Genomic DNA, 23,381 nt, shown 5'->3' on the forward strand with positions numbered 1-23,381 from the left:
GACGGATGGAGTATATTTTTAAAAAAGTATTATTGATAAATAGTACTCCCTCCATCCCATAAATATAGTCTTAATTGGGTTGGACACGAGATTTAAGGAATATTAATATTATATTGGTAGTTGGTAAAAAGTATGAATAAAAGACTTTTTTGCATTTTGTGAGTGTATTAAAGTAAAAATAGTGGCAATTGTGTAATAAAAATGAAAAAGTATGGGCAATTTTTATGGTGATATGGTTATTTATGAAAATAAGACTATTGTTTTGGAACGGACAAAAATAGTAAATAAAACTATTATATTGGAACTAAGAGAGTATTAAAACTTTTTAAAATATATATATAGCTATATTGACGGTATAATAACTATACTATTAAGAAAATTGGACTGTGAGTCAATACAATGCTCTTTCACGCAATAGTTTTTTATGAAATAATTTTTGGTGTGCGGTGTGGAGAATTGTGTCAACAATATTAATATATTATTTTAGGTTGAATATTTGATTTTTTAACTTTTGTAATAATTATTTTTACTTTTTATATCAAGTCTTTTTTACTTTTATATAAATATTGTATTTTTTATTATTATTTTCTCGAATTCGCAATTGAAAAATGATGCAAGGTGAACATAGTGAATACTTTTTCAATTAAAGAATTAGGCTCCATAACAAAATACCATGATGAGATAAAGAGGTTATTATTTCATTCATTAATAGTATAATTTTATACAATGTTATATAATTATTCTATTTAATTACGTGCTTAATAATAATAATAATAATAATAATAATAATAATAACTCATTTAAAAGTGTGAACCAAAATAAGAAAAAGAAAATGCACATGCACATGCTGAGACATGTAACAAATTAAATTTAAACCTACATAGGACGAACAAATTGTACATTCCACACGTTCCAAGTCCAAACCCTCCCAAAAAGACATATTCATTCAATTCCCCCCACCCTATTAGTTGAATTAAATTTCATACTACAAATTTAAGGGTTTTTTTTTTTCATTAATTTTAAAAGTTTATGAAATTAGATATTTATTTTTTATTCGAAATGTTACATCAAGATATTTTTTATAAAAATTTTATCTCAATTAAAAGTTTTCATCAATTGCAAACCCTAAGATATATTTTTGATAAGTGGGTTAGACATGATTTTTTATGGAAAAAAATAATATATTTTTATTATTGAATGCGGGGAGTATATCCAAAAATGTTAATATACTACCGAGATTCAAAAAAAGTTTGATTTGAGTAATTTGATATTAAAATAATATTTGATATGATGCTTTGTGAGAGAGAAAAAGAAATACTTCGTTCGTCAGTCTTTAAGGTCACATTTACCTTTTACGTTGTGCTTAATATTAATAATATAATTATATTTATATAATTTTTTATATAAATATTCTTCTATTAGTATTATAAAACACTAATTGAAATACTTGTGCAATTTTTTCTTAATTTGTCTTACGTTCTAATATAATAATTAATATTCAAATATCATAACGCAAAAAAAGACCCTTAAACCGGACGAATGTAGTATATATATATTTTTTCCGAAAACGCATAATTCACATAATAAAAAACTGGTAGTTTGGATTAAAAGAAACTGATCCATACCAATTTCCTATAAATCAGATAAAAGAATCTCCTTTAAATTAAAACACAAAATAATCACACCCAAACTTATACATTCCTTTTCATTTAAATAAAGCAATAGGAGTTTGTTGACAAAATGATCTCTAATATTTAAGTTATATATAATTGACTTTTATTTTAAAATTTATATATATGTGTGTATATTTGTCTATTGAAGACGTACAATACAGTATTTGGTATGTTTGATTATTAAACTTTTTATTTTATTTAATTATTTCTTTAATTTTGTTAAAGTATGATTCATGTGTACGTAATATCTTATTTTTATATATCTACTAAATAAATTAATATATGTATACATATTTAAAATTTTCTATTTTTTTCTAAATTACTAATTTATATTGATTATGCATCTATATTATCTATTTAAACTACATAAATTGAAAGTTTTTACTTTACAAGATAATATTCAAATATATTAAATATATTTGATTGAAATATAATTCTTATGAAATTTTAAAATATATTTTAAATTTATTTTTAATCAAATATATATATTATATTACAATTCTAACATATAATCAAATCACATCTCTTTATTCAATCAAATCAATTCTCCAACTATGAGTTTGTTTGTTTTTTTTTATGTTGGTTTGAGATATATATATATATATATATATGTGTGTGTGAAGTATAAGGAATATTGTCGATAATAGATAAATAATAATATTTTATGTGAAATGCTAACTTTTTTTTTATGAAATGATAAAATATAACTATATTATTATTATTATTATTATTATTATTATTATTATTATTATTAAGCGGACTTTCTCAATAAATTCTAAAAGTACACGATAGACTATTTAAAAGATTAGCATGGAAATTTTAATTTATTTATTTACGTGAAATTTCAGTTTGAAACGTAAAATTGATTGAATAATCTGACTGGTATTTGCTAGGAAGGATCACAGGTCGAGCCCGACGTGCGTGCATGCATGCATGCACGAGTGAAGCTGGCCAATTATTTTGGCCACGTTAAGTATATAGCTACTTGTAGTAATTTATTGTTTTTAAAGCCATTTGTAGTTGAACAGATAAATTTAGTAGCCAAACTTCTAGTGGTCCACGTCACCCTCCGAAACCATGTTCTTAAGTTACGGTTTTACCCTTAATATATATACAACTATTTATGGCGACACCACCAAACTATAATTAATTAATTTCATTTCTCTATAGCGTGACTTTGCTGTTTTGATATGTAGATTCCTAATCATCTAGATTTTTATTATTTATTTTTGATAGTTTTTATTAATTATAAAAAGTTAATCAGATAATAATTGTTCAATGTGATATAAATAAATAAAACCACAAAATGTTCGACGATATTTGAATAAATAAAAATAAAATTGAAGATAAATTAATTATTGAACGAGACCATATAGATTATATGTATAAAGACTATTAAGATGAACAAGTCTAAAGTGAAAATATTTAAATAAGTTATGTATTTGGTAAAAATAATATGAAGACCAAATTGAAAATATGAGTAAACAAAAAGATGTAATGGCTGTTATTATTTTAAAATGAAACTGGATAAGAAGATGAATAGTGATATATATATATAGTTAATCCGTGCTCAATTAATTAAATATACTATGTATTATGTATTCTTTTAATATAATTTTAATTTAATAATAGTTAAGTAAGATACTATATAACAAGTAGTCGTGTACCACGTTAGTTTAATTATAAAAAATAGTAATAGTGTACTGCGACGAATATTATTAAAGTCTATAAATATTAAGCAAATTTGTAGACATTGTGCACAGGGAAAGGCATATGGCTTCTTCCATTAACATCCCACCGTCCGCCGCCGCGACGATCTCCTCCGCCGCCGCCGCCACGGCGGGGGCCTCCGCCTCTCCGTTTCTCTTTAAACCAAACCACATCTTCTCCACCACCAGGAACATCCACCACCGTCGCCACACAATCTCCTGCAACTCTGACAACGATCGACAACCAGTCTCGCCGGAAAAATTCGACCGGAGAAATGTGTTGATCGGACTCGGCGGACTGTACGGCGCCAGCGCCCTCTCCACCTCTCCGTTGGCCTTCGCCGCCCCAATAACTGCTCCCGACGTCACCAAATGTGGCCCCGCAGACCTGCCGGAGGGCGTAACGCCGACCAACTGCTGCCCCCCGCCGACGGCGCAGATCATCGACTTCAAATTCCCTCCGCCGCCGAAGAAACTTCGCGTCCGCCCCGCCGCCCATTTGGCCGGCGACGAATACATCGCGAAATTCAACAAAGCCGTTGAGATCATGCGCGCCCTCCCCGACGACGATCCCCGGAGCTTTAAGCAGCAGGCGAACGTCCACTGCGCCTACTGCGACGGCGCGTACGATCAGGCCGGATTTCCCGACCTGGAGCTTCAAGTCCACAATTCATGGCTGTTCTTCCCCTTCCACCGCTACTATCTCTATTTCTTCGAAAGAATCTTAGGCAAGCTAATCGACGATCCTAATTTCGCCATGCCGTTCTGGAATTGGGATTCTCCCGCCGGAATGACGATTCCGGCGATGTACGCAAATCCGAGATCCGCCTTGTACGACCCCCTCCGCGACCGCGCCCACCAGCCGCCGACGGTCGTCGATTTGAACTTCAGCGGCGGCGATTCCGCCGCCGATCAGATAACGCAGCGGAACCTGACGACGATGTACAGGCAAATGGTGTCGAATTCAAGGACCTCCCGGCTGTTCTTCGGCAGCCCTTACCGGCGGGGGGAGGATCCGAATCCGGGAAGCGGGTCGATCGAGAATATTCCACACGGGCCGGTCCACGTCTGGACCGGCGACAGCAAGCAGCCGAATTTCGAGAACATGGGGAACTTCTACTCGGCCGGTCGAGACCCGATTTTTTTCGCTCACCACTCGAACATCGACCGGCTATGGACCGTTTGGAAAACCCTCGGCGGTCGCCGGAAGGACATCGACGACCGGGACTACCTCGACGCGTCGTTTGTCTTCTACGACGAGAACGCGCAGATGGTGCGAGTCAAGGTCCGGGACTGTCTGGACCAGGGGAAATTAGGGTACGTTTACCAGGATGTGGAGATCCCGTGGCTGAATTCGCGGCCGACGCCGAGGATTTCGTCGGCGGTGCGGAAGCTGAAGAATCTCGTGAAGGCACGCGCGGCGGATACGGCGGCGCGTGGTCCGAAGGATGTTTTTCCGGCGAAGCTGGATAGAGTGGTGAAAGTGATGGTGAAGAGGCCGAAGAAGAAGAGGAGCAGGAAGGAGAAGGACGAATTGGAGGAGATTTTGGTGATTGAGGGGATTGAAGTGGACAGAGATGTGTATGCGAAGTTCGACGTCTTCATTAACGACGAGGACGATGAGATCAGCACGCCGGACAACACAGAGTTCGCCGGAAGTTTTGTGAACGTCCCGCACAAGCACAAGCACACGAGGAAGATCAAGACGCAGCTCAGGCTGTCGATTACGGACATTTTGGAGGAGCTCGACACCGAAGGTGACGACCATGTTTTGGTGACTTTGGTTCCGACGAACTCCGGCGACGCCGTCACCATTAACGGGATTAAGATCGAGCTTGACGACTAGGCGACGACGGCGGGCGGTGACGTGTCGGATCATGATTGGCGTGATTTTTTTACTGGCTTGGTCGGTTTGCTGTTTTTTTTTTTAAAAAAAAATTGCTAATTATTAATAATAATTATTATTATAATAAGGGCAATATTTATATCACGCTGTGACTTCATTTTTTTTTTTTGTTTTATTGTTGTTGTTTTAATAAATATATTTTAATGTTATTAATACTAATGGAATTTTTTTTAATATATTAATATGTACTTTAGATTTGAAATAATAATGTCATAATTCAATTATATATATTGTAAAGATGTTGGATAATGAATTTTCTAACAAAAGTGACAGTATGGTCTATTTTTTAAAAAATATATATTTTTTTTTTTATATAAATTTTTAAATGTATCAGAGTCTGCGACACAGTATTTTATTTATTTAATTTTCAATTTAATGATAGAAATGTCTTTTAATAATCATCTAGTTTCGCTGATAAATATAAGATATGTTTTTTTAATTAATATGGATAACAACGAAATAGTCGACAATTGACAGCTAAAAAGATACCATTGTATTAGTTAAAACATTATTAATTAAATGAAGTGTTACTTTATTAAAGATTTTGTTGTACATTTTCAAATTCAAGTTGGTATTATTTTAATTAGGGATTAGGTAGGTTGGCCTTTGGATTTAGCATTATTAAATAAAGGGGTGGGTATATATCTAATGTAGGATAGACAATTTAAATTTTACAATCAACTAATGCAATATTGACTTTTACTTGTACAATAGGTTAATATAATTTTTAAATTAAATAATAGATATTAGAAGTGTTTTTATTCTTAAAAATAAATAAATAAATAAATAAAATTGTGAATTGTATAATGCAAGCCAAGGCCAAAACAAAAATAAACACACCCAAATATTTGGACGCATGGAATTAAAATTGTATGATTTTTCTATAAATTATTTGTGAAGTATTTTTTTTTATTATTATTATTATTCAAACTCTTATGTAACACGAAATTGAAAGTTAAAAGCAAAGAACAGTAGAGGTGACAAATATGGAAATGTGGAATTAATCAAAATTTGACTATGCAAAATGCAATGTACCAAACTGCAGTCACAATTTCTTTTTGTCAATGATCTGTAATTAAAATGATAAATTAACAACAAGAATCTCTCATTGGACTAATATGAAACAAGTCTGATTAATTATTTATTAAATTATTTAAATAATGCAAATAATTACAAAAAGTACAGAAAACCATTAAGGCAGGCAAAAGTATATATACAACTTAAAAAACACAAACCCTCTATTAACCTCCACATGCTGCTGTCGGTTTTCCGTTGAAATTGTGGCGGAGCCGCGGGAAGTTCTAGTTTTCAGTTAAAATTATAATATCATATATTTAATTAAAAATAAAACCAAAAGTATTTTTAAAATTCTATTTAATGAAATACTTTATTTTTTTATCCATTAAATTTATTCTAGCTTTTTTTTTTCTTTTTTTTTAAAAAAAAATTTTCTAGAAAAAACATACAACTTTTATTTGTAGCCAAAAAAAAAAAAAAAACTTCTACATATTTCTTAAATTATACATTCCCTCTTAAAAACGTGCTTAATTTTTTTGTCCATTTTTTTAAAATACTTTTATTTTAATTTAGTAAAACATTATATCACTTTTTTTTTTTTTTACCCTAACAAATAATCAAAATGCACACTTATATTAAAGGGGAAATTATATAATTTTTTTTTTGTTTTAATAAAAATGTACAAAAATATTTTATTTATTGTGTGAAACTTTTTTATTTTAAAAAAATGAAAGATTAATTAATTATTTATTTAATTATTTATTTTATTAAAATGGGTTCGTGCAAATTTTAAATGTTTTATGCATTTTTACTGAAAACACTAGTAGTGGATGTTATATAAAGTCATGCCTAATTGCAATTTTTTATAGAAAAAGAAGTATCACTTACCATTACATTAATTTATAAAATTATAATCTAAAATTTTATCTTCAATTAACTAACTAGCTTATATATTTTTTTGAAATACTCATTCTTTATGTCAAAATCAATAAATATAATTTTATAAAAAATAGATATTATATAATAGAAATATAATTATTTTATGAAATATATACATGCATTTATTTATTTGAAAAAAAAAATAATAATCTATTATAAATAGTTCCATTAATTTTATTTTTTTTAAAAAAATAAAATAGTTCAAATGAAAAAAGTTAAGATAACGGCAAGAACTCCAAATGCAATGCAGTGCAGAAATGGATTCAACCACAAAACCATATGTATATAAAATTAGATTTTATTTTGGATGAAGAATCCATATTAATATATAGTTTATAGCTTCATCTTCATCACAGATCTTTCCTACTGCTCTTCTTCTACAGGTAAAATAATATTTACACACACAAACAAAGAACAAAAGTATTTGCATTTATAGATGAATATTGTCTGAAGCATCTACTTGGAGAAGAAGAAGAAGAAGAAGATCAAAAAATGGTGCAGAGTGATGGTAAATGTACCGTCTCAATTCCCTAAATATCATGTAAATTGTGTTGAGGCAAATTTCTGTCTTTTCTCTCTCAAATTATTGATTAAGCAATTGAGAATGAATTATGTATATATAGTGTTTATGGAGGTGCATGATGATGAGATTACTGACTGGTTTCTATTTCTCGGGCTAGTTCTCTTGTGAGTTTATCCGCCCTGTCGTCTTGTCCACCGGCAAATGTGTACACTCGGAACGCGAATTGGAAGGCCTTCCACAGCATATTGATCACTGCTGCGTCGTGTTTTGGATGATCGACTTCTTTAGGCTGTGTCGTTTCTCTCTTCTCCTGGGATCGAGGTAAATAATATCTCATCGAAAAGTTGAAGTTTATAGATATATGTATGTATGTATTATACCTTGAGTGCTAATTCCATGTTGTTTGAAGAGAGATCCACCATTAGTTCTTTGATCTTCATGAGAATGCTGAAATTGAAGGTGATCTTCTGAGCCTGGAATCTCTTCGACTCTTCGTCTTTAGTACGTTCCAAAGCGTCCAATTCCACCTTCACCTGAATTTGATTTTCAGAAGATGAAAAACCAGTGATTATTAGCTAGAATCAATATGTATATACATATATACCTTGTTGAAGTAGCTTTCGGATTTGTCGAGGAGTTGATTGAGAGGCAAATCTACTTCTAGCAGATCCTGCAATGTTTTGGCAATGGCGTCTAGCTTGGAGTACATGTTTGCAGCCATTCTCAATGCTTCTAACTTTTTGCAGGGGAAATCTTCGAATCGAGCCAGTACCTATCGCATAAATGAATTAATGATTGTGAACGGCGATCGAATTTTTTTTTGGAGAGGATTATCAATGATCGATGCTGAACTTGAACCTGCGATTCGTCGGTGAGCTTTTCGAGGTGAGATTCGATGTGCTTGTGGAATTGGACGAGCTCGTTCATGTCGGAAGTGTGGAAGGAGGTGATGGAAGCTTTGAGCTCCTTGATTATGGCGGCGTGGTTCTTAATGTCTTCTTCGATTTGCTGGAAGTATGCAGACCTGAAGCAACAATGGTTGAAACTTGAAATCGATTATGTGAGGAGACAGTTAGGAAAGGGATTAAGGTTAAGTATACTTACTTTTTTGTCATCTCTGCTAATGCGTCGGCCATGCTCTGTTTGCCGCCGCCGGAGGAAGCTCCGATTTTGCTCTGGCGGCCGGAGGACTTGCCTTCTAAGCTTGCGCCTTCGACTTTGCCTTTGAGAAGCCGGTAGAGATTGCCCATCTGTGATGATCTTTTCAGCTTTGAGCTTGCTTTTTTTGTCAGGAGAAGCCCCGGAGGAGGCGGCAGAGATGCGGGTTTGCCTGCCGTTGGCGGCGGAACTGAGTTAATCGGAGTTGGTGGTGGAGGCGGCGGAACTGAATCCTTTGAAGGTGTTTCTATTGGTGATGGTGGTGGTGATGGCGGTGGTTGGGGATTTGGATTCTTTGGTAGTTCAATAGTTGGCGGTGGCGGTGGCGGTGGTTGGGGAATTGGATTCTTTGGAAGTTCAATAGTTGGCGGTGGCGATGGCGGTGGAGGCGGAGGTGAAGGTGGACATGTTGCTGTGTTGATGGATGGCGGTTGTGTTGGAGGTGGAGGGGGTGATCCGGTCTGTTTTTTTGGCGATACAGATGGTGGTAGGGGTCGTCGTGGTAGTGGTGGTGGCGGCGGAGGCAGGGGAATATCCGATGCTAAATTCTGCTCTGCAACATTTGACGGCGAATCTGGTAGTGGCGCCGGCGGCGGAGCTGCTGGCGCCGCCGGCACTTCTAGTTCATCTGTCGCCGGTTCAGTTTCGGGGACAGCACCCGACTCCGCCGTAACAATCTCCGGCGGTGCTTCGGATGAATTCGGCTCCACATGGCTCAATTCCACGTCATCCTCCACCGCAGAATCCTCGCCGCCAGCCCTAATTACATCACCATCGCCATCGCCATAGCCGGTTTTACCTTCTGTCTCGTCGTTATCTGGTCGGTCGGCGATTTGACTTTCGGGAGCGACGGTGACGTCATGAGGCACCATATAGAAAGAAATGCGCTTGATCTCGACGGGGCTCAGTTTTCCGGCGGCCGGCGGAGAGTAGCACTTGTCCCGCGCTTTCCGGGCCTGTTGCAGAACGGAAGTCGGGGTCGCCGGAGATCCAGAAAGAGATGACTGCGCGCTGTCGGAACAGTAAGAATCAGACACAGCTTTGCCAAATCCATGTCTGCATTCTCTCATCTCATCTTCCTCGTCCGTCTCATAAAACTGCCTCTCCTTAGCGAGCTTGATCATGTCATCAAGCAGCGCCAACGCTGCAACAAATCGATCGACATTAACATCCACTCCAAGTTTCAGACAACACAAAATTACACAGAACAAGACAGACTTAAAATTGATTACCTACGAGCTCCAACTCTGCAAGTCCTAATTTCATAGACGAATCATATTTACAGGTCACCATCCATTCCTCTGTCGTCAGCAGATCTCCAAGTGATTTCAGGGCATTACAGAACAGCCTGAGAGACTGTAAAACCATAAAAATTGAAAAAAAGGAACAATGTTGTTCAAATTAGTACACAGAAAACATAAACTCTTTCAATAAACAATCAAAGCAAGAAATCGACCTTATGGATAGGTTCATCTTTAAGTTCCAACGTTGATGCCCCCGATCGAATGCTCGGAAACCGCCTGGAAATATCCCTGAGGCTCAAGATCAGCAGCTGTGGAGCATATCCATTATAACATCAGGAAGCTCAGATTAAACTTTGGAGGACAAAAAATGGAGAATGTCTATTACCTCATGCAGAGAAGTTGAACCTGAACAAGGGGAGAAATCTAGAAAGTCTTTAAAGATGGAGATTTTTGTCTTAAGCTCCGTCACGGTGGCAGAGCTGCCGGAAACCTCACCCGAACCAAGGCTGCTACCGCCGCGACTCTTGGAACTTTTCATTTTGCCGAATTTCTTTGACTTGAAGGGGTTCCGGTAGCGCCGGTGATTGGACCTTTCTTTTCCCTGAGTCAGAGGCATTTTTTAAAATTTGTTATACATGAATCAGAATATCCGCCATTGAAATAAAGAACACAATCTTCCATTTATCAAAATTAAAATGAAGAAAACTCATGGCTTGCATACCTGAACATTTTTAGGGTTGGTAGACTTCTTGCGGAACAAGAAAGGTGCCACACCACAAAATGCACCCACAGACATTGCCAAGATCCTGGAGCTGCCTATCGATCAAATTTTGGGAAGAATTTGGCAGGCCAGATTGGATTATTGAGTAATGGGCAAGACGAAGAAGGAAGGGGTTGTATGTATATATCTATATATATATATATATATACAATAAATAGATTGCTACTATTGACAGTCAAATGTTATATGAAGATAATGACAATATAAACAAGAACAAGAAACAGTCGAACACCATGGCATCGATCAATCAATCCCCAATTACGGATTTAAAATTAAAAGGAAATAGAAAAGACATTAATAAACAATTAAATAAACTAGGAAATTAATTAACAGAAAAGGTGCAGCCCAGATGATAGATATATGGATAGATATATGGTCTGCCTCTTCAAGAAAAAACCCCTGACGGAGACAATTTTCTTCTTCAAGAGGAGAGAATTATTAATTATTCAGAGCCTGATTGGGGCTGGGAAAAAAAATGGATTCTTTGGTTTTTTGTTTTCTTGGGGAGATATCAGGCGTACCTCCATGTTTTCCGCCTTGGGCGTTTAGTTTTGTCTCTAATTAATACTAGCATTTAATCTCTGAATTGAAGATCATCGTCGTCCTCAGGACTGTCTGGAGATCCAATGGCTCGTCGAATCCCTGAAAATTGGGAAGGAGGATTTGATGGTTACTAGCTACTGCTACTGCTACTGCTGCATGCATGCTTGCAATAAGCGTGTTTGAAAATATTAAAACGCTTTTTGGTGAAATTAGCGTTTCTAGACTAGTCTTGATGCATCCAAAACCCTAATTTCCGAACGTACTGATAAGGCGATTATCATCATTAATTAATCGCTGAACCTCTGGAGGTGGAGGAGGATCGATCGAATGAGGCGGAGCTTCTGTGCCTGTGCCACCGTCTTCGGCCTGTGGACGAGTTGATCGACATTATCAACGTGCGGATCGGCGATTGTAAAATCGATCGTGTTTGTCGTTTTTTTTCTGTCTGCGCATGTACCTCAGCCTCAGTCGTGTAAGGTTCTCGTCCCCATTCTTCCGGAGCACTGCGGCGGAGGAAGTGCACTGTCGCCCGTAAGCCGCCGTTGTGTTGGAGGAGAGGGGATTTTACTGGTTTGCGAGTTTCGACCATTATTATCATTATTACTATTCTGAATTCTTCCTTTTAACTTTAAGCCAAACGTTTTTACAATCAGTTATATATATATATGTATATATGTATCCGATCAATTCAGAAGATTGTTTTTGGAGGTTCTCCCGACATGCAAACAACAAATTAGAGAAAAACTTTTCGATTTATTTATTAATTTATATGTAGATTCTTGGAGTGCATAACAATACATGATCAAAGCAAACGCCTTCCTGCAGTTGAACAGTAAGTTGTACCCAACCCAAGCTCGATCGGATCAGATCATGGCATGACCAAAATTTCATCATATATATATATATATATGAATGTGTGTATAGTAGTATGGAGACTGAATGAGTTCGTTCATGACCTCCGGGAAGGTAGAGATCCCCCGGCGAGAAAAGCGGCCAAGAAGGCGAGGGACTCGCCTGGTTTGAATATGGGGACAGCATGGCCAGCTCCTCTAAACGTTGCAAATGTAAGTCCATGGTACTCTTGAAACCATCCTCCAACCTTAAATTAATTTTAGACAAATCCATACATATTATATATATATATATATGATCACTACTTTTGTTCAATTTTTTTGAATCCAAGAACGTAATATTACCTGTTTCTGATAGTACCAGGGTCTCCACGACGCCTTGATCGGAAGCCCCAACAAGCTCAAACTGTATCGAGTCGACAGCACAGGAACCCGGCCATCAGTGTCTCCGCTGCATCGACAACAAGATCATGACAAGATGATGAGTGAGCTAGAGGTTCATCGATTTTATTTATATATTATAATTGATCTACCTGTACACCCATATTCGGAGCCCTTCAGAAATCAGTTTCTTGTATATGGGAAGAACCGATCCCTTGGAATCGGACCAGCTATCGAACACGGTCATGCTGCATCATGGAATGCACATCTAATAAGTGTCTGAAAGAGGTTTAGTAATTATCTGATATTCATTGCAATAAAGAAGGGAATTTGTATCACTTGCATATGCTCCAGTTCCTCACACTACTTTTGGTTTCTTGAGAGATAACATGGAGGGCCCTCTGGACATCGTGCCGATTATAATATGATCTTGCATAGTCATCCAAGCACGGATCGTAGCCACCCATCACTCTTGGCATCTATTCAGAAAGCAGTACTCAAACCATCACTTGATCATGGAAAATTAGTTTAGTGCACAAAACACGTGGATACGAGGAGGCGAAAGGGATTGAACAGAGTATGATTAGTGATTACCATCTTCGATATTGAGCTCTTGGAAGTGATGAGAGTGTGAGCTGATTTATCCGATGAACCAGATGAGTTTCCTATACAAACCGACGTATAAAGGCTGTAGATGTCAATCTCTTTATACTGGCTAAGTAGTTCTTCCACGGCGCCCGTGCAGTTGCTGTTACTCCATGTATTGTTGCTGTAGAAATCACAGGTTTGCTTGATGATTTCATGGGTTTCGTCCGAGACAACAGCATGGCTCCAGGCATAATCCACCATGCCTTTCCAGTCTTCGGCATCGCATGTTTCTGGATTTCCCAGCTACAAACAAAACAACTTGTATGGACTGTCTGTTTTTCAATGTTGCTGATAAAATTTTGCAATAACCAAATGTTGTACCAGTATGCCTCTAAGATCAACTAACAAGGAGGGATCTTTGTTCTTGTCATGGATGATTTCAGCAAGCTCAGGAACATATTTCCCTAATTAATTTTCATAACCATCGATAAGATGAAGCAGTACTAGACTTACTGAGTCTGAGACAGAAAGAAAAGATAGCGCACCTGCATAGCTTTCTCCAGCAATATAAAATGGCCGGTTTCGATATGAGGGAAAATTGAGGAACCACTTTTGCAGGAAAGCATAAGCATCATTTGCTGATAAGGTAAGTCCAATAAGGGGGGTGCAAATTAAGCACAAAAGTTTCATCTATGTGGTTATATAATCCGAACGATTCTTGGTTCCATTACTTACCTGTAAAGTCGTCGCCCAGAATATCATAGTCGCTACTAGTATTTGAGTATGAGAAGCCAACGCCAATTGGAGACTCGAGGAACAACATGTTGGCTTCTGCAACATCGAACAGGGGTAACAGCATTTAAATTTTTAAACTCCATTCATCTTTTGTTAGAAAACTAGAATTAATTTACCAGAGTTTGGTTAGTGTTCTGTATCTGTAAAGACACAATCTGACATGATATTCACAAATCTCAGGAAAGCACATGGTGTCCACATGATGGTGGGAATTATACCTATACCTACCTGTGTTCCACGAGAAAGGATTAAATTTCAATGCTCGTCCATCCATATCCACGAGAAAAGGTCCAATCTCTTGTGTTGCTCCATATCCCACAGAAGAACAGCCGGGACCTGGAACATAAAAGTGACTTGTCACCTCAGAGGAGAACAGGAAACCAGGCGCCAGTTACTTTACAGTATAAAAAAATGGTTAGGATGAGTTGGATAATGGGAAAATGATCTGTCCACTGAGATATAAGTAATAAGTAAATGAAGCCACAACCAAGTGGGAATATACAATCTTCCATCAATCTCCTTGACAGATATATATATGGATAGGAGGTTAGATAAAAAATTGCTAATGGACTCAGGATTGTATATGAAGGTATGAAATGTAGTCAAAAGTATTAGAACCAACAGGATGCAAGTTGGGATTTGCAAGATCAACCAATTAAGAGGTGTAAAACAGAAAATCAGATGTTTTGTGTTTGTTGAATTATGATAAATCAGACACATTATTTGATCTCTATTACCTCCATTTAGCCACAGCACGAGAGGTTTTTCATCAGCAAGATTTGTGGCTTCATAAAACCAGTAGAAGAGAGCCCTTCCATTCTGTTCGTTTACTGTTACATAGCCGGCATAGTGTCTGAAAGTGACACTGGGTTGGCCAGGAAGACTAGTAACAAGATGCTCATTGGAACCGGATTTAGATTTTTTAGAAGAGTGCCAATATCTACCATCGACTAGTGGTTTGATGAAAACCATAAGCAAAGAGAGCTTAAGCAGTACATTAAGAACAACGGTCATGGCGATATATAGTATGACCGTTCAGAGATGGTTGCTACAAATTGAGGCAGAAAAATGAAAGGCCGGGATGCTTATTTATATTGGCAGAGAAGTAAGCGCCCCGAATAAACAATAAATAGAGAGCCTAAATTTCAAGATTGTCTTTAGTGAAGATATCCTATGTGGCAGAGTTTCCTTTAGTTTGGTCGGCAATTATGTGGCATCTGACATGAGTTTAGGCAGGTTCTAGAGCCGAACTCGCACAAACTAGAGTGGAGCCTCCATTTTATATGTGGGTTGTTGGATCAAAACCACATGGATATCTCATGAAGATTAAAATATAAGTCCTCCAGATTTGTGTGATTGATTTCATGATCCATTATGGATCTTATCCTTCTTACCCTTCATGTTATTGTAACAACTTTACAAAGTTTCCTATAAAGCGTGCCTCTATTATTTTTCTCTTACAGTTTACTCTGAAAAGCAATAGCCAGAGTTCGATGTTTCTTAACTAGGAGCAACAGCCATATTACAAGCTTTGAAATAAAACTAGAACTATGCTACATCATTAACTGTATTTGGGCTCAGGTTTAAATTCATGTTAGCATGATACAGCCTCGGTGGCAAAATCGGTTTACACATACTCTCTAGTTAACAGGCAAGAGTAAAAATAAAAAAGAAGAATGCCAAACAGTCCAATTTTCAAATAAAACATCACACCTCTAAGCTAAAGGAAGCATATAATAAACGGCAGACCAATACTTTTTTCGATCATCAAGGATGACAGTTTTTATTTTTTTAAATAAGCATATGTTTTCCATATTTTGGAATTGAATATGTTCCATAGGCAACAACCAACTATAACAAAACCCCAGTATAGTCATCTTTCATTTGAAGATTATTCCTTATCTTTTTAATGGATGGCATCATTGGCTACTTTTTTCATATATACCCATGAAAAAAAAGGCTACAGTCAAAGAAAAACACATTACCATTCTTTTGTTGGAGTATGATGTCATCATTCAAATCAATGTAATGACTTTGTTGTGACATCAATCTACTATTACAAAGGCAATGACTGGATCAGATTTAAACGTGAACAAATTTTCGCAGCATGTACTATTTTTTCCCATATGGCCACCTATTAGCTAATAATCCATTTTTCTTTTCATTTTGAAGTGGTGAGTGAAATGATATTAAGGTATATATTCCAAATTGGTGGTGTCTACAACATACAGATAAAAGTTGACTGCCCTTTTGGAATCTCATCATCAGAGGAAAGAAAGAAACAAGTTTGTGGCGAACCTTATGGGTTATGACTTTTTATTTTCTGCTAATCAAGAAGATGGGACATGATAACAACAGCCAAGTTGGATGTGAGTCATGCATTGGATTTCAATTTATTTCAGTTGAAGAAACAAAGGAAATCATCTATCAAAGAAGAATCTAATTTAAGGATTTGTGATTTATTCAAGATCTTCCACTAGAACAAATCTGAACACAACTGAAGCTAATACAATGTGTTTTATGCATGTCCTAATGCTGCTATATCATCCTATGTTGGGAAAATTTTCCCTAATTAAGTCCCTCACATCATACATGTATTGCAAAATAAGCAGCAAGATGAATCGATAAAGTTGGCTCTAAATGAAATAAGTTAATATCATATTGGAGCAATATGTATGACTCAACCAAATTAGTGGAACCTTTGGTTACATGTGAATTTGAAACCACTAATATGTTCCACAATATAAAGCAAGTTGTATGTGTGACAAGCTTGCTATAGTGAGGATTAATGGAATAAATATTTCTGCAAATTTGTCCCAGAGTTCACAAGTAGGGCATAACATTGTCATATCAGCAATAATGACTTTAATGAATATAGAGGACACCCATTTTATGGATTGCAATAACCAAATCAAGCTTTGTGGTATATCAAATTAATAGAAGCTCAACTTTCTCATAACGGGAACATATATTTATGTTTTTTAGGTAACACTATGCCATTGTCTGCATGTTGTGGACAATTTATTTATTTATTTATTTTTTCACAAACGGTGGCGGTGGGACTTGAACACAACTATTTTAAATGACAGTTTCACCTAAAAATTTAAGGCGATCGAAAAATGCATTATTAATTATATATTATATAGTCGATCTTCCAACACTAACAATGACTCAAATACACCATAAGGCCTACCAAATTGAAGCTATTATGGGAAGGCTTCATCATGACTTTATGTTTTGGTCTCTCCTAAAGAATAATAAACCGATCCATTCTCACTTGAGTAATCTTCCTCGCCATTCACTAAACTAGAAGATCACCCACTGAATTGTTTGGAACTAAATATTCGATGTATGCTTTTATGCATAGATATGCATTCCCTGCAAATGGAAAGGATTAATAATTTTTTATAATATACGTGTGTGTGTGTGTGTGTGAGAGAGAGAGAGAGAGATCCTATTGGTGAACAGCCACATCCAGCCCTTTATTCCCAAGTCAACCATGACATTGGTCAGAAATGAAATTTAATGCACTTTTTTCCTTTTATCTCCAAAAGTTAAAAAGAAAAAAAGAAAAAGAAAAAAAGTGCTAATACACATGACATGATAAAGCTCTTCTATTAGCTTGAGTCCAAAGTACTAAATTTTATGAGGACAAACACGCAGCAAAAAAACCATTGACCTTGGCAGAATATCCTATTTTGAACCCAAGTTTCAAATCCTTGTTGGTTGATGGTAATCTCTCTCTTTGAGATAAGCCACTTTTGTGAACTTTTCCACTGTATATACTTCTACCTATATTGGTTTAAGATGATCATCACTGAGTGGACTGAGAAGGAAAAAGCTAACCTCCAATGCTGTTAGGCATACCTATCCTCCTAATATGGATGCCATTGGCCACAACATAGAAAGTGGCTTAGCTTTATCTCAGCTCATTTACGAAAGATATGCAGGGAACTTAGTTCAACTCAATTATAATGTAAAGGTAACCAAGGGTCCTATTGCTTTGGGTTATATAAACAACAAAAACTACTTTTGGTCAACAAAGCAGATCAATAAACAAGAAAAGTAAGAAATTTTGGCTAGATAATTCAAAGAACATCCAATATCTTTTTGTGGGCAATTGAGCAATAGATATAACCTATTACATTGGACCTAGATGGGGTTGCTCCTAAGCTTCTAGGCATTATATTATAACTCCCAAGGTTCTTAACTTTGACCTAACAGGCTACCACTTTGTTTTTAATCTAGCACAAGATTAGTGTGATAAGAACATTTGTCCATGCTCCATACAAGAAAGTGCAGCACATCAAGACCATCATTTAATCAACCTGTAATGTACCAACCAATCCCACTTGGAATAAGTTTTGTATTCAGAAAAACGTATACTTTTATATTGGAGCTACTAGATAGCTACAATCATAATATGTTCTTCAGAGGAGTCCTCAGTCAAAAGTAAATCTTGGAAATGGAGGGCTCCAAGCAAGAGGATACTAATTTAAGATGAGACATGTCTTCTTTAGATTTTGTTAAACAAGGAAGGCTCTGCTATTCAACTTTGGCCATCAGCCAACCAGAATAGAACTTTTGCATCCTCTCAAGATAGTATGCTATTGCTTTACTTATTCCTTATTCCTTTAACCACTAAGGAGGAAATGATCATTTATCCAAACATGCCTCTTGGAATAAAATAAAATGTCACAGAGCATCACAGTTGGAGGGTTAGCTACACTTTTAAGTTTCATCAGAATTCAAAGCATACATCCAATAAATCTAAAATATCAATAAAGCCATTAACCATTATATGTACCTTTCAACGGCCACAACAGTATCACGTCTTGTTGAATGAACAACACTGCTTTGATCCCACATTCAACAATACAATGATGAACCCCCAACTGAAAAGAAGCTTTTGGTTATAAAGTAAACATACAAATTATAAAAATAATGAGAAAAGAGAAGCAGCTTTTGTGCCCAAGATTTATATTAGCTGACTCCAAGGTCAAAGTTTTCGACCACATCGTCCCTACAGTTACCCATGTCGCGACAAAATTCCTTGGCAACCGAGTCACTGTTTCCCACTTAAAAAAAAAAAAAACAAAAAAACAGAAGATAATACAGCACACAAAATGATCCATTCGCATTTCTGCGCAACCATCTCCACTATCCAACAAAATCCCACGTGTAAACCATCACACTAATTTTATTATTTTTTTATTCCCCACAGAAAAATCAAAAGAAAACTGGCGAAATCTGGAAGAGAAGAAATAACCAAAAATGGGCGAAATCAGCACCAAATCCCTACTCCACCATTCCGAGGAAGAGCATTATTACATCACATCCTAATCCTTAGGGCAACAGAATAACCACTTCCTATTCCTTATATTTTTGGGCACATCACATCTCTCCACGCGGCATCATCTGCATCGCCCATGGAAACTCCTAAACTTCTAAATTCTACCGATCATGAAACTTACGTATATTATCATCATTCCTGGATGTTTATGTATTGAATTGTTCGTGTAAAAACTGAATGCGTATTTTGCTAATAAACATACTGATTGAATTAAACAGTGAATAATATTTTTAAGAACTAAAAGCTATCTGTTAGAAGGATAGCAGAGACAGAGAATAAAGTACAAAATTTCAGATCACAATCATTCCAAACCAGGCGCCGGCGAAGAATGAGCACTAGAGGGCAATAGATCTCACTGTTTTTCCTACTTGAATACAATTATACAAATCTCTTCAGGAATCCCAATCAAACAAAACCCTATACTTCCATAGAGCTCGTGAATGCGTCTGCAGTTTCTCTCGAATCAACTTTCTAAATATTGCCTTGAGTTGCAAGAAATCAGAAAATCGAATATAAACTGAAAGCGCATTTTCGACGTTTTAATGTAAGCACGCTTTTATATGAAAGGTGTGAAACACGTGCAAAAATTGGGCTTTTGCGCTTCTTAACGCAAAACAAGGTATGTTGGGCAGCCCATTAAGAATTGGCCCAAACTAATGTTGTAGCTTTGGCGCTACTTGATGCCATTAATCAGTCTGAAAGCGCATTTTCGACATTCTAATATAAGCACGCTTTATATGAAAAGCGTTAAACACTTCAAATTGGGCTTTTAGGCTTCTTAAGGCAAACAAGGTAAGTTGGCAGCCCATTAAAAATTGGCCCAAACTATTCTTTCTCACTTTGTTAATTGCGTATTATACCGTACTTAAAATAAAGTTTAGCTGAAAATCTAGGTATATTGGAAAATGATTTGTGCCTGATACCAAAAATAAAAAATAACATGTTTATATGATTTTGATTTTTTGAGTGATTATTGCAACAAAATTAGCTTAGAGGAAATAATTGAGTTGACAATTGAAATATTACAATAATGAGGTGCCCTTTTTCATTATTGTATACATTTAAGAAAGTGTATAAATTAATGCATGGTGCATGTGCATTTTGCATGTGAGAACGATAAGTTCCGCAGAAAACGCTACGATAATAAACGCGACTTTAGGAAAGTGCTGGAGGAGCTGAGATCCCGGGAGTTGCAAGGCGTAATCAGGGCAGTAGATCGGGTGTAGAAAAGGATAGCCGATCGCCGATGGAGAAGACAGAGCGTTGGGACGCCATTAAAGGCTGAAATTGGAAGGTCCTGCCATGTCCATTTCTACTGTCGATAATGTCGTCTTCTCCGTTTGAGACCATCGAAGAAGAAGCGGAATGAGAAGCCATTAAAGGGTATCGTCTCTTCAAATAAGTTCAAAGAAAGAGGTCTCAGCAATGGGTTGCTGTGTGAGCACAAACACAGCTTCAAAACGTTCCGAAGACAAATCCGGCAAACCGCCGCTGCATCTGGTGTTGGAAGAGGAGGAAGAAGCAGTCAAAGAGGTTGTCCTCTCAGAAGCACCGACGATTCCCGAACATTACCCCGCGGCAGGATTCTCCGGCGCGGCGGCGCAGGACAAAAGGAACCAAAACGACGCCGTACGCAGTAACGGAGGTCTGTCGGAGATCTGCAGCGATATGAGTGAAAGCTCGAGCGTTTCCACGGCGGTGACGGAGAAAAGGGAAAGATACGGCGAAGCACGCGAATTCCGGCAGAGGTCGAAGAACCGGGAATATTCCGGCGAGATGAAGAGAGATAGAATTGTTGGGAGTTCCCCGGGTCGGAGGTCCGAAATCTCATCGAATGGATCCGGGTCCGGGTATGGACGGAAAAGGGACAGCGGGGAGATCTCCGGGCGGAGGTCTGTGTCCCCTGCGCCACGCGCCACGGCGGCGACGTCGCAAACGGGATTGAGTCGGACACAGTCCGCGAGGAAAACGGGTGTTGCGCCGGCGCCGGAGAGGATTCGTAAGGCGGAAGGAGAGAAGCACGGTGAACGGGCGCCGGCGCCGACACCGACAGAGAACGAGTCACTGGAAAACCCGCTTGTGTCCCTGGAGTGCTTCATATTTCTATAGTGCACGCGCGAGGGCAGAAGGGTGATTTCATCTCTTGTAGCATGTTTGATTTCTTCTTGGATTTTTTTGTAAGATTTCAAACTAGACGTTGATGGATGTTGAGATTAAACCGATTTGTTAGACAGCAAATTTTAGAATTTTTATATCATTTTTAAAATATAACATTAAATATATTTAGTTTACAAAATATTAAATTAAATATTATTTTTTATAATTTTTATATGTTTTATTTAAAAATATTTTCTTCTTATCAAATAAAAATAATCATACTAATTACCAACTATTTTTTATTTTTACTTAATTTATAAATATATAAAAATATCAAAATTATTTTATATATATATTTTTTTCGGATAATTATTTTACATATTTGATAATATGAAATGTACTAATATCTGTAGCAAGAACAATAATTGCATATTGAGTTATCAAATACTCCCTCCGTCCCAAATACTATATTCATGTTGCCGTTTATGTCCGTCTCACGTACCATGTCACTTTCTTTTTTTTTTTTGGAAAATGATTACACACTTTAATTTCATTTTAAATTTTTAAATTTTATTTCTTTTAAATTTTAATTAAACTAATTAGTTATCTTAGTCTTAATTTATAAATATTTATATTATCGGATAATTATTTTCACTAATACATTCTTAATTATCTACTAATTACATCTCTCACCGTGTATACACATATAACGTAGCAGACACGATATATGAGATAGCAGACACGGTATATGGTACAGAACGAGTAATAAATAAATAAAATATTAGTATTATTTTTATTATATTACAAATTCTCGAAAACCTCAATAAGGAAGTACTATTTTCAAATTTTTAAGACCTCACGTACTCTTATATCTATAAGCTTCATTTATTTTATTAAAAATAAATATTAAATACTATTCTTTTTGTGTTTAGTAGATTTTTACTTTTTAAAATTTTATATGAAATAGTAATTCAATATAATGCACTATATCATTTCATTTTATAATATTTGTATTTTATAGATAATAATATTAACTGATAAAAATATTTTTTAACTTTTAGATTTTAATTTTTTTTTAAGAGCATTTTTTATAATATTGTATAAATTGTAAAAATTATATTTATCACATATGCTAGCCGGATCATTTAATTGGATCAAATAAGTATAGAATCAGTAGTCAATGTTGCGTGAATTATTATAATATATTAATTCATCAATATATTTATATTTGTATTATAATGAAATGTACAAAGTTTTGTGTTACATTCAATTACTATAACACCCAAAAATTTTATGTACAGTCAATATTTATTTTTTCAAATAATACTATAAAATTTAATAGAAATAAGACCCAAAAAAGAATAATGGAAAATATAACAGCTAATGATAATATTTTAGATGCAAATAATAGCAATTGGGTGTTGGTTAGTATATAATAGTCATGAGCTCTAATCAAATCATAGCAAATTCAGATTATTGAAAATGATTGATTGCAGAATTTCAATTGTCTCAAACCTTACCATCCACATATATATTTATTTTAAAATACAAAGCAAAAATATTTAACAAAATTTATGTATATATATTTTTAATAAATAGTTGATTACTACTTGACAGCAGATTGAACTAACACAAATTATCATTTGGCAGATAATCGATTATAATATACCAACAAATAATCTATTGAATTATTTATTTAATAAGGTTGTCGAGTGCATTCATTGTATGCAAAAGCACAACAAATAAACTATTGAACGTGAAATAATATTTTAGTATTTTAAAATTTCAAAGTATAAATTATATATATATATATATGTGTGTGT

General features: G+C 35.7%; 4 protein-coding genes and 2 long non-coding RNA genes across 7 annotated transcripts; 4 read left to right on the forward strand and 2 right to left on the reverse strand.

Moving 5' to 3' along the window:
• Positions 1-3,407: 3,407 nt before the first annotated feature.
• On the forward strand, positions 3,408-5,414 carry LOC127247107 (polyphenol oxidase, chloroplastic-like). The gene has a single exon (XM_051268820.1). The coding sequence runs from the start codon at positions 3,447-3,449 to the stop codon at positions 5,226-5,228; it is 1,782 nt and encodes a 593-aa protein (XP_051124777.1). The 5' UTR covers positions 3,408-3,446; the 3' UTR covers positions 5,229-5,414.
• Positions 5,415-7,634: 2,220 nt separating this feature from the next.
• LOC127247810 (uncharacterized) lies at positions 7,635-8,610 on the forward strand. Its single transcript, XR_007837932.1, has 3 exons — positions 7,635-7,752; positions 7,925-8,088; positions 8,514-8,610. It is a non-coding gene; the product is annotated as an uncharacterized LOC127247810 (long non-coding RNA).
• On the reverse strand, positions 7,639-10,829 carry LOC127247808 (uncharacterized protein At4g04980-like). The gene is made up of 5 exons (XM_051269838.1): positions 8,872-10,829; positions 8,626-8,791; positions 8,372-8,539; positions 8,148-8,300; positions 7,639-8,077 (listed from the first exon to the last, which is right to left on the reverse strand). The coding sequence occupies exons 1-5, from the start codon at positions 10,047-10,049 to the stop codon at positions 7,895-7,897; spliced, it is 1,848 nt and encodes a 615-aa protein (XP_051125795.1). The 5' UTR covers positions 10,050-10,829; the 3' UTR covers positions 7,639-7,894.
• A 939-nt stretch (positions 10,830-11,768) lies between these two features.
• On the forward strand, positions 11,769-12,837 carry LOC127247939 (uncharacterized). The gene is made up of 3 exons (XR_007837949.1): positions 11,769-12,063; positions 12,269-12,557; positions 12,703-12,837. It is a non-coding gene; the product is annotated as an uncharacterized LOC127247939 (long non-coding RNA).
• On the reverse strand, positions 12,443-19,915 carry LOC127247938 (serine carboxypeptidase-like 31). 2 transcript variants are annotated; one of them, XM_051270034.1, is made up of 11 exons: positions 18,916-19,915; positions 14,846-14,991; positions 14,337-14,444; positions 14,049-14,144; positions 13,859-13,951; positions 13,695-13,777; positions 13,320-13,616; positions 13,065-13,204; positions 12,878-12,973; positions 12,690-12,795; positions 12,443-12,592 (listed from the first exon to the last, which is right to left on the reverse strand). In XM_051270034.1, exons 1-11 carry the CDS (start codon positions 18,975-18,977, stop codon positions 12,443-12,445), a joined length of 1,377 nt encoding a protein of 458 aa, XP_051125991.1. In that variant the 5' UTR covers positions 18,978-19,915. The 2 variants fall into 2 exon arrangements, with proteins under 2 accessions (XP_051125991.1, XP_051125990.1); XM_051270033.1 differs by lacking the exon at positions 18,916-19,915 and having other exon boundaries at positions 14,846-15,859.
• Positions 19,916-20,595: 680 nt separating this feature from the next.
• LOC127247813 (uncharacterized) lies at positions 20,596-21,697 on the forward strand. The gene has a single exon (XM_051269842.1). The coding sequence runs from the start codon at positions 20,887-20,889 to the stop codon at positions 21,568-21,570; it is 684 nt and encodes a 227-aa protein (XP_051125799.1). The 5' UTR covers positions 20,596-20,886; the 3' UTR covers positions 21,571-21,697.
• Positions 21,698-23,381: the final 1,684 nt, after the last annotated feature.

The sequence above is a fragment of the Andrographis paniculata genome, unplaced genomic scaffold (assembly GCF_009805555.1).
Source record: "Andrographis paniculata isolate CXL003 unplaced genomic scaffold, ASM980555v1 Contig32END, whole genome shotgun sequence".
Lineage (NCBI taxonomy): Eukaryota > Viridiplantae > Streptophyta > Magnoliopsida > Lamiales > Acanthaceae > Andrographis > Andrographis paniculata.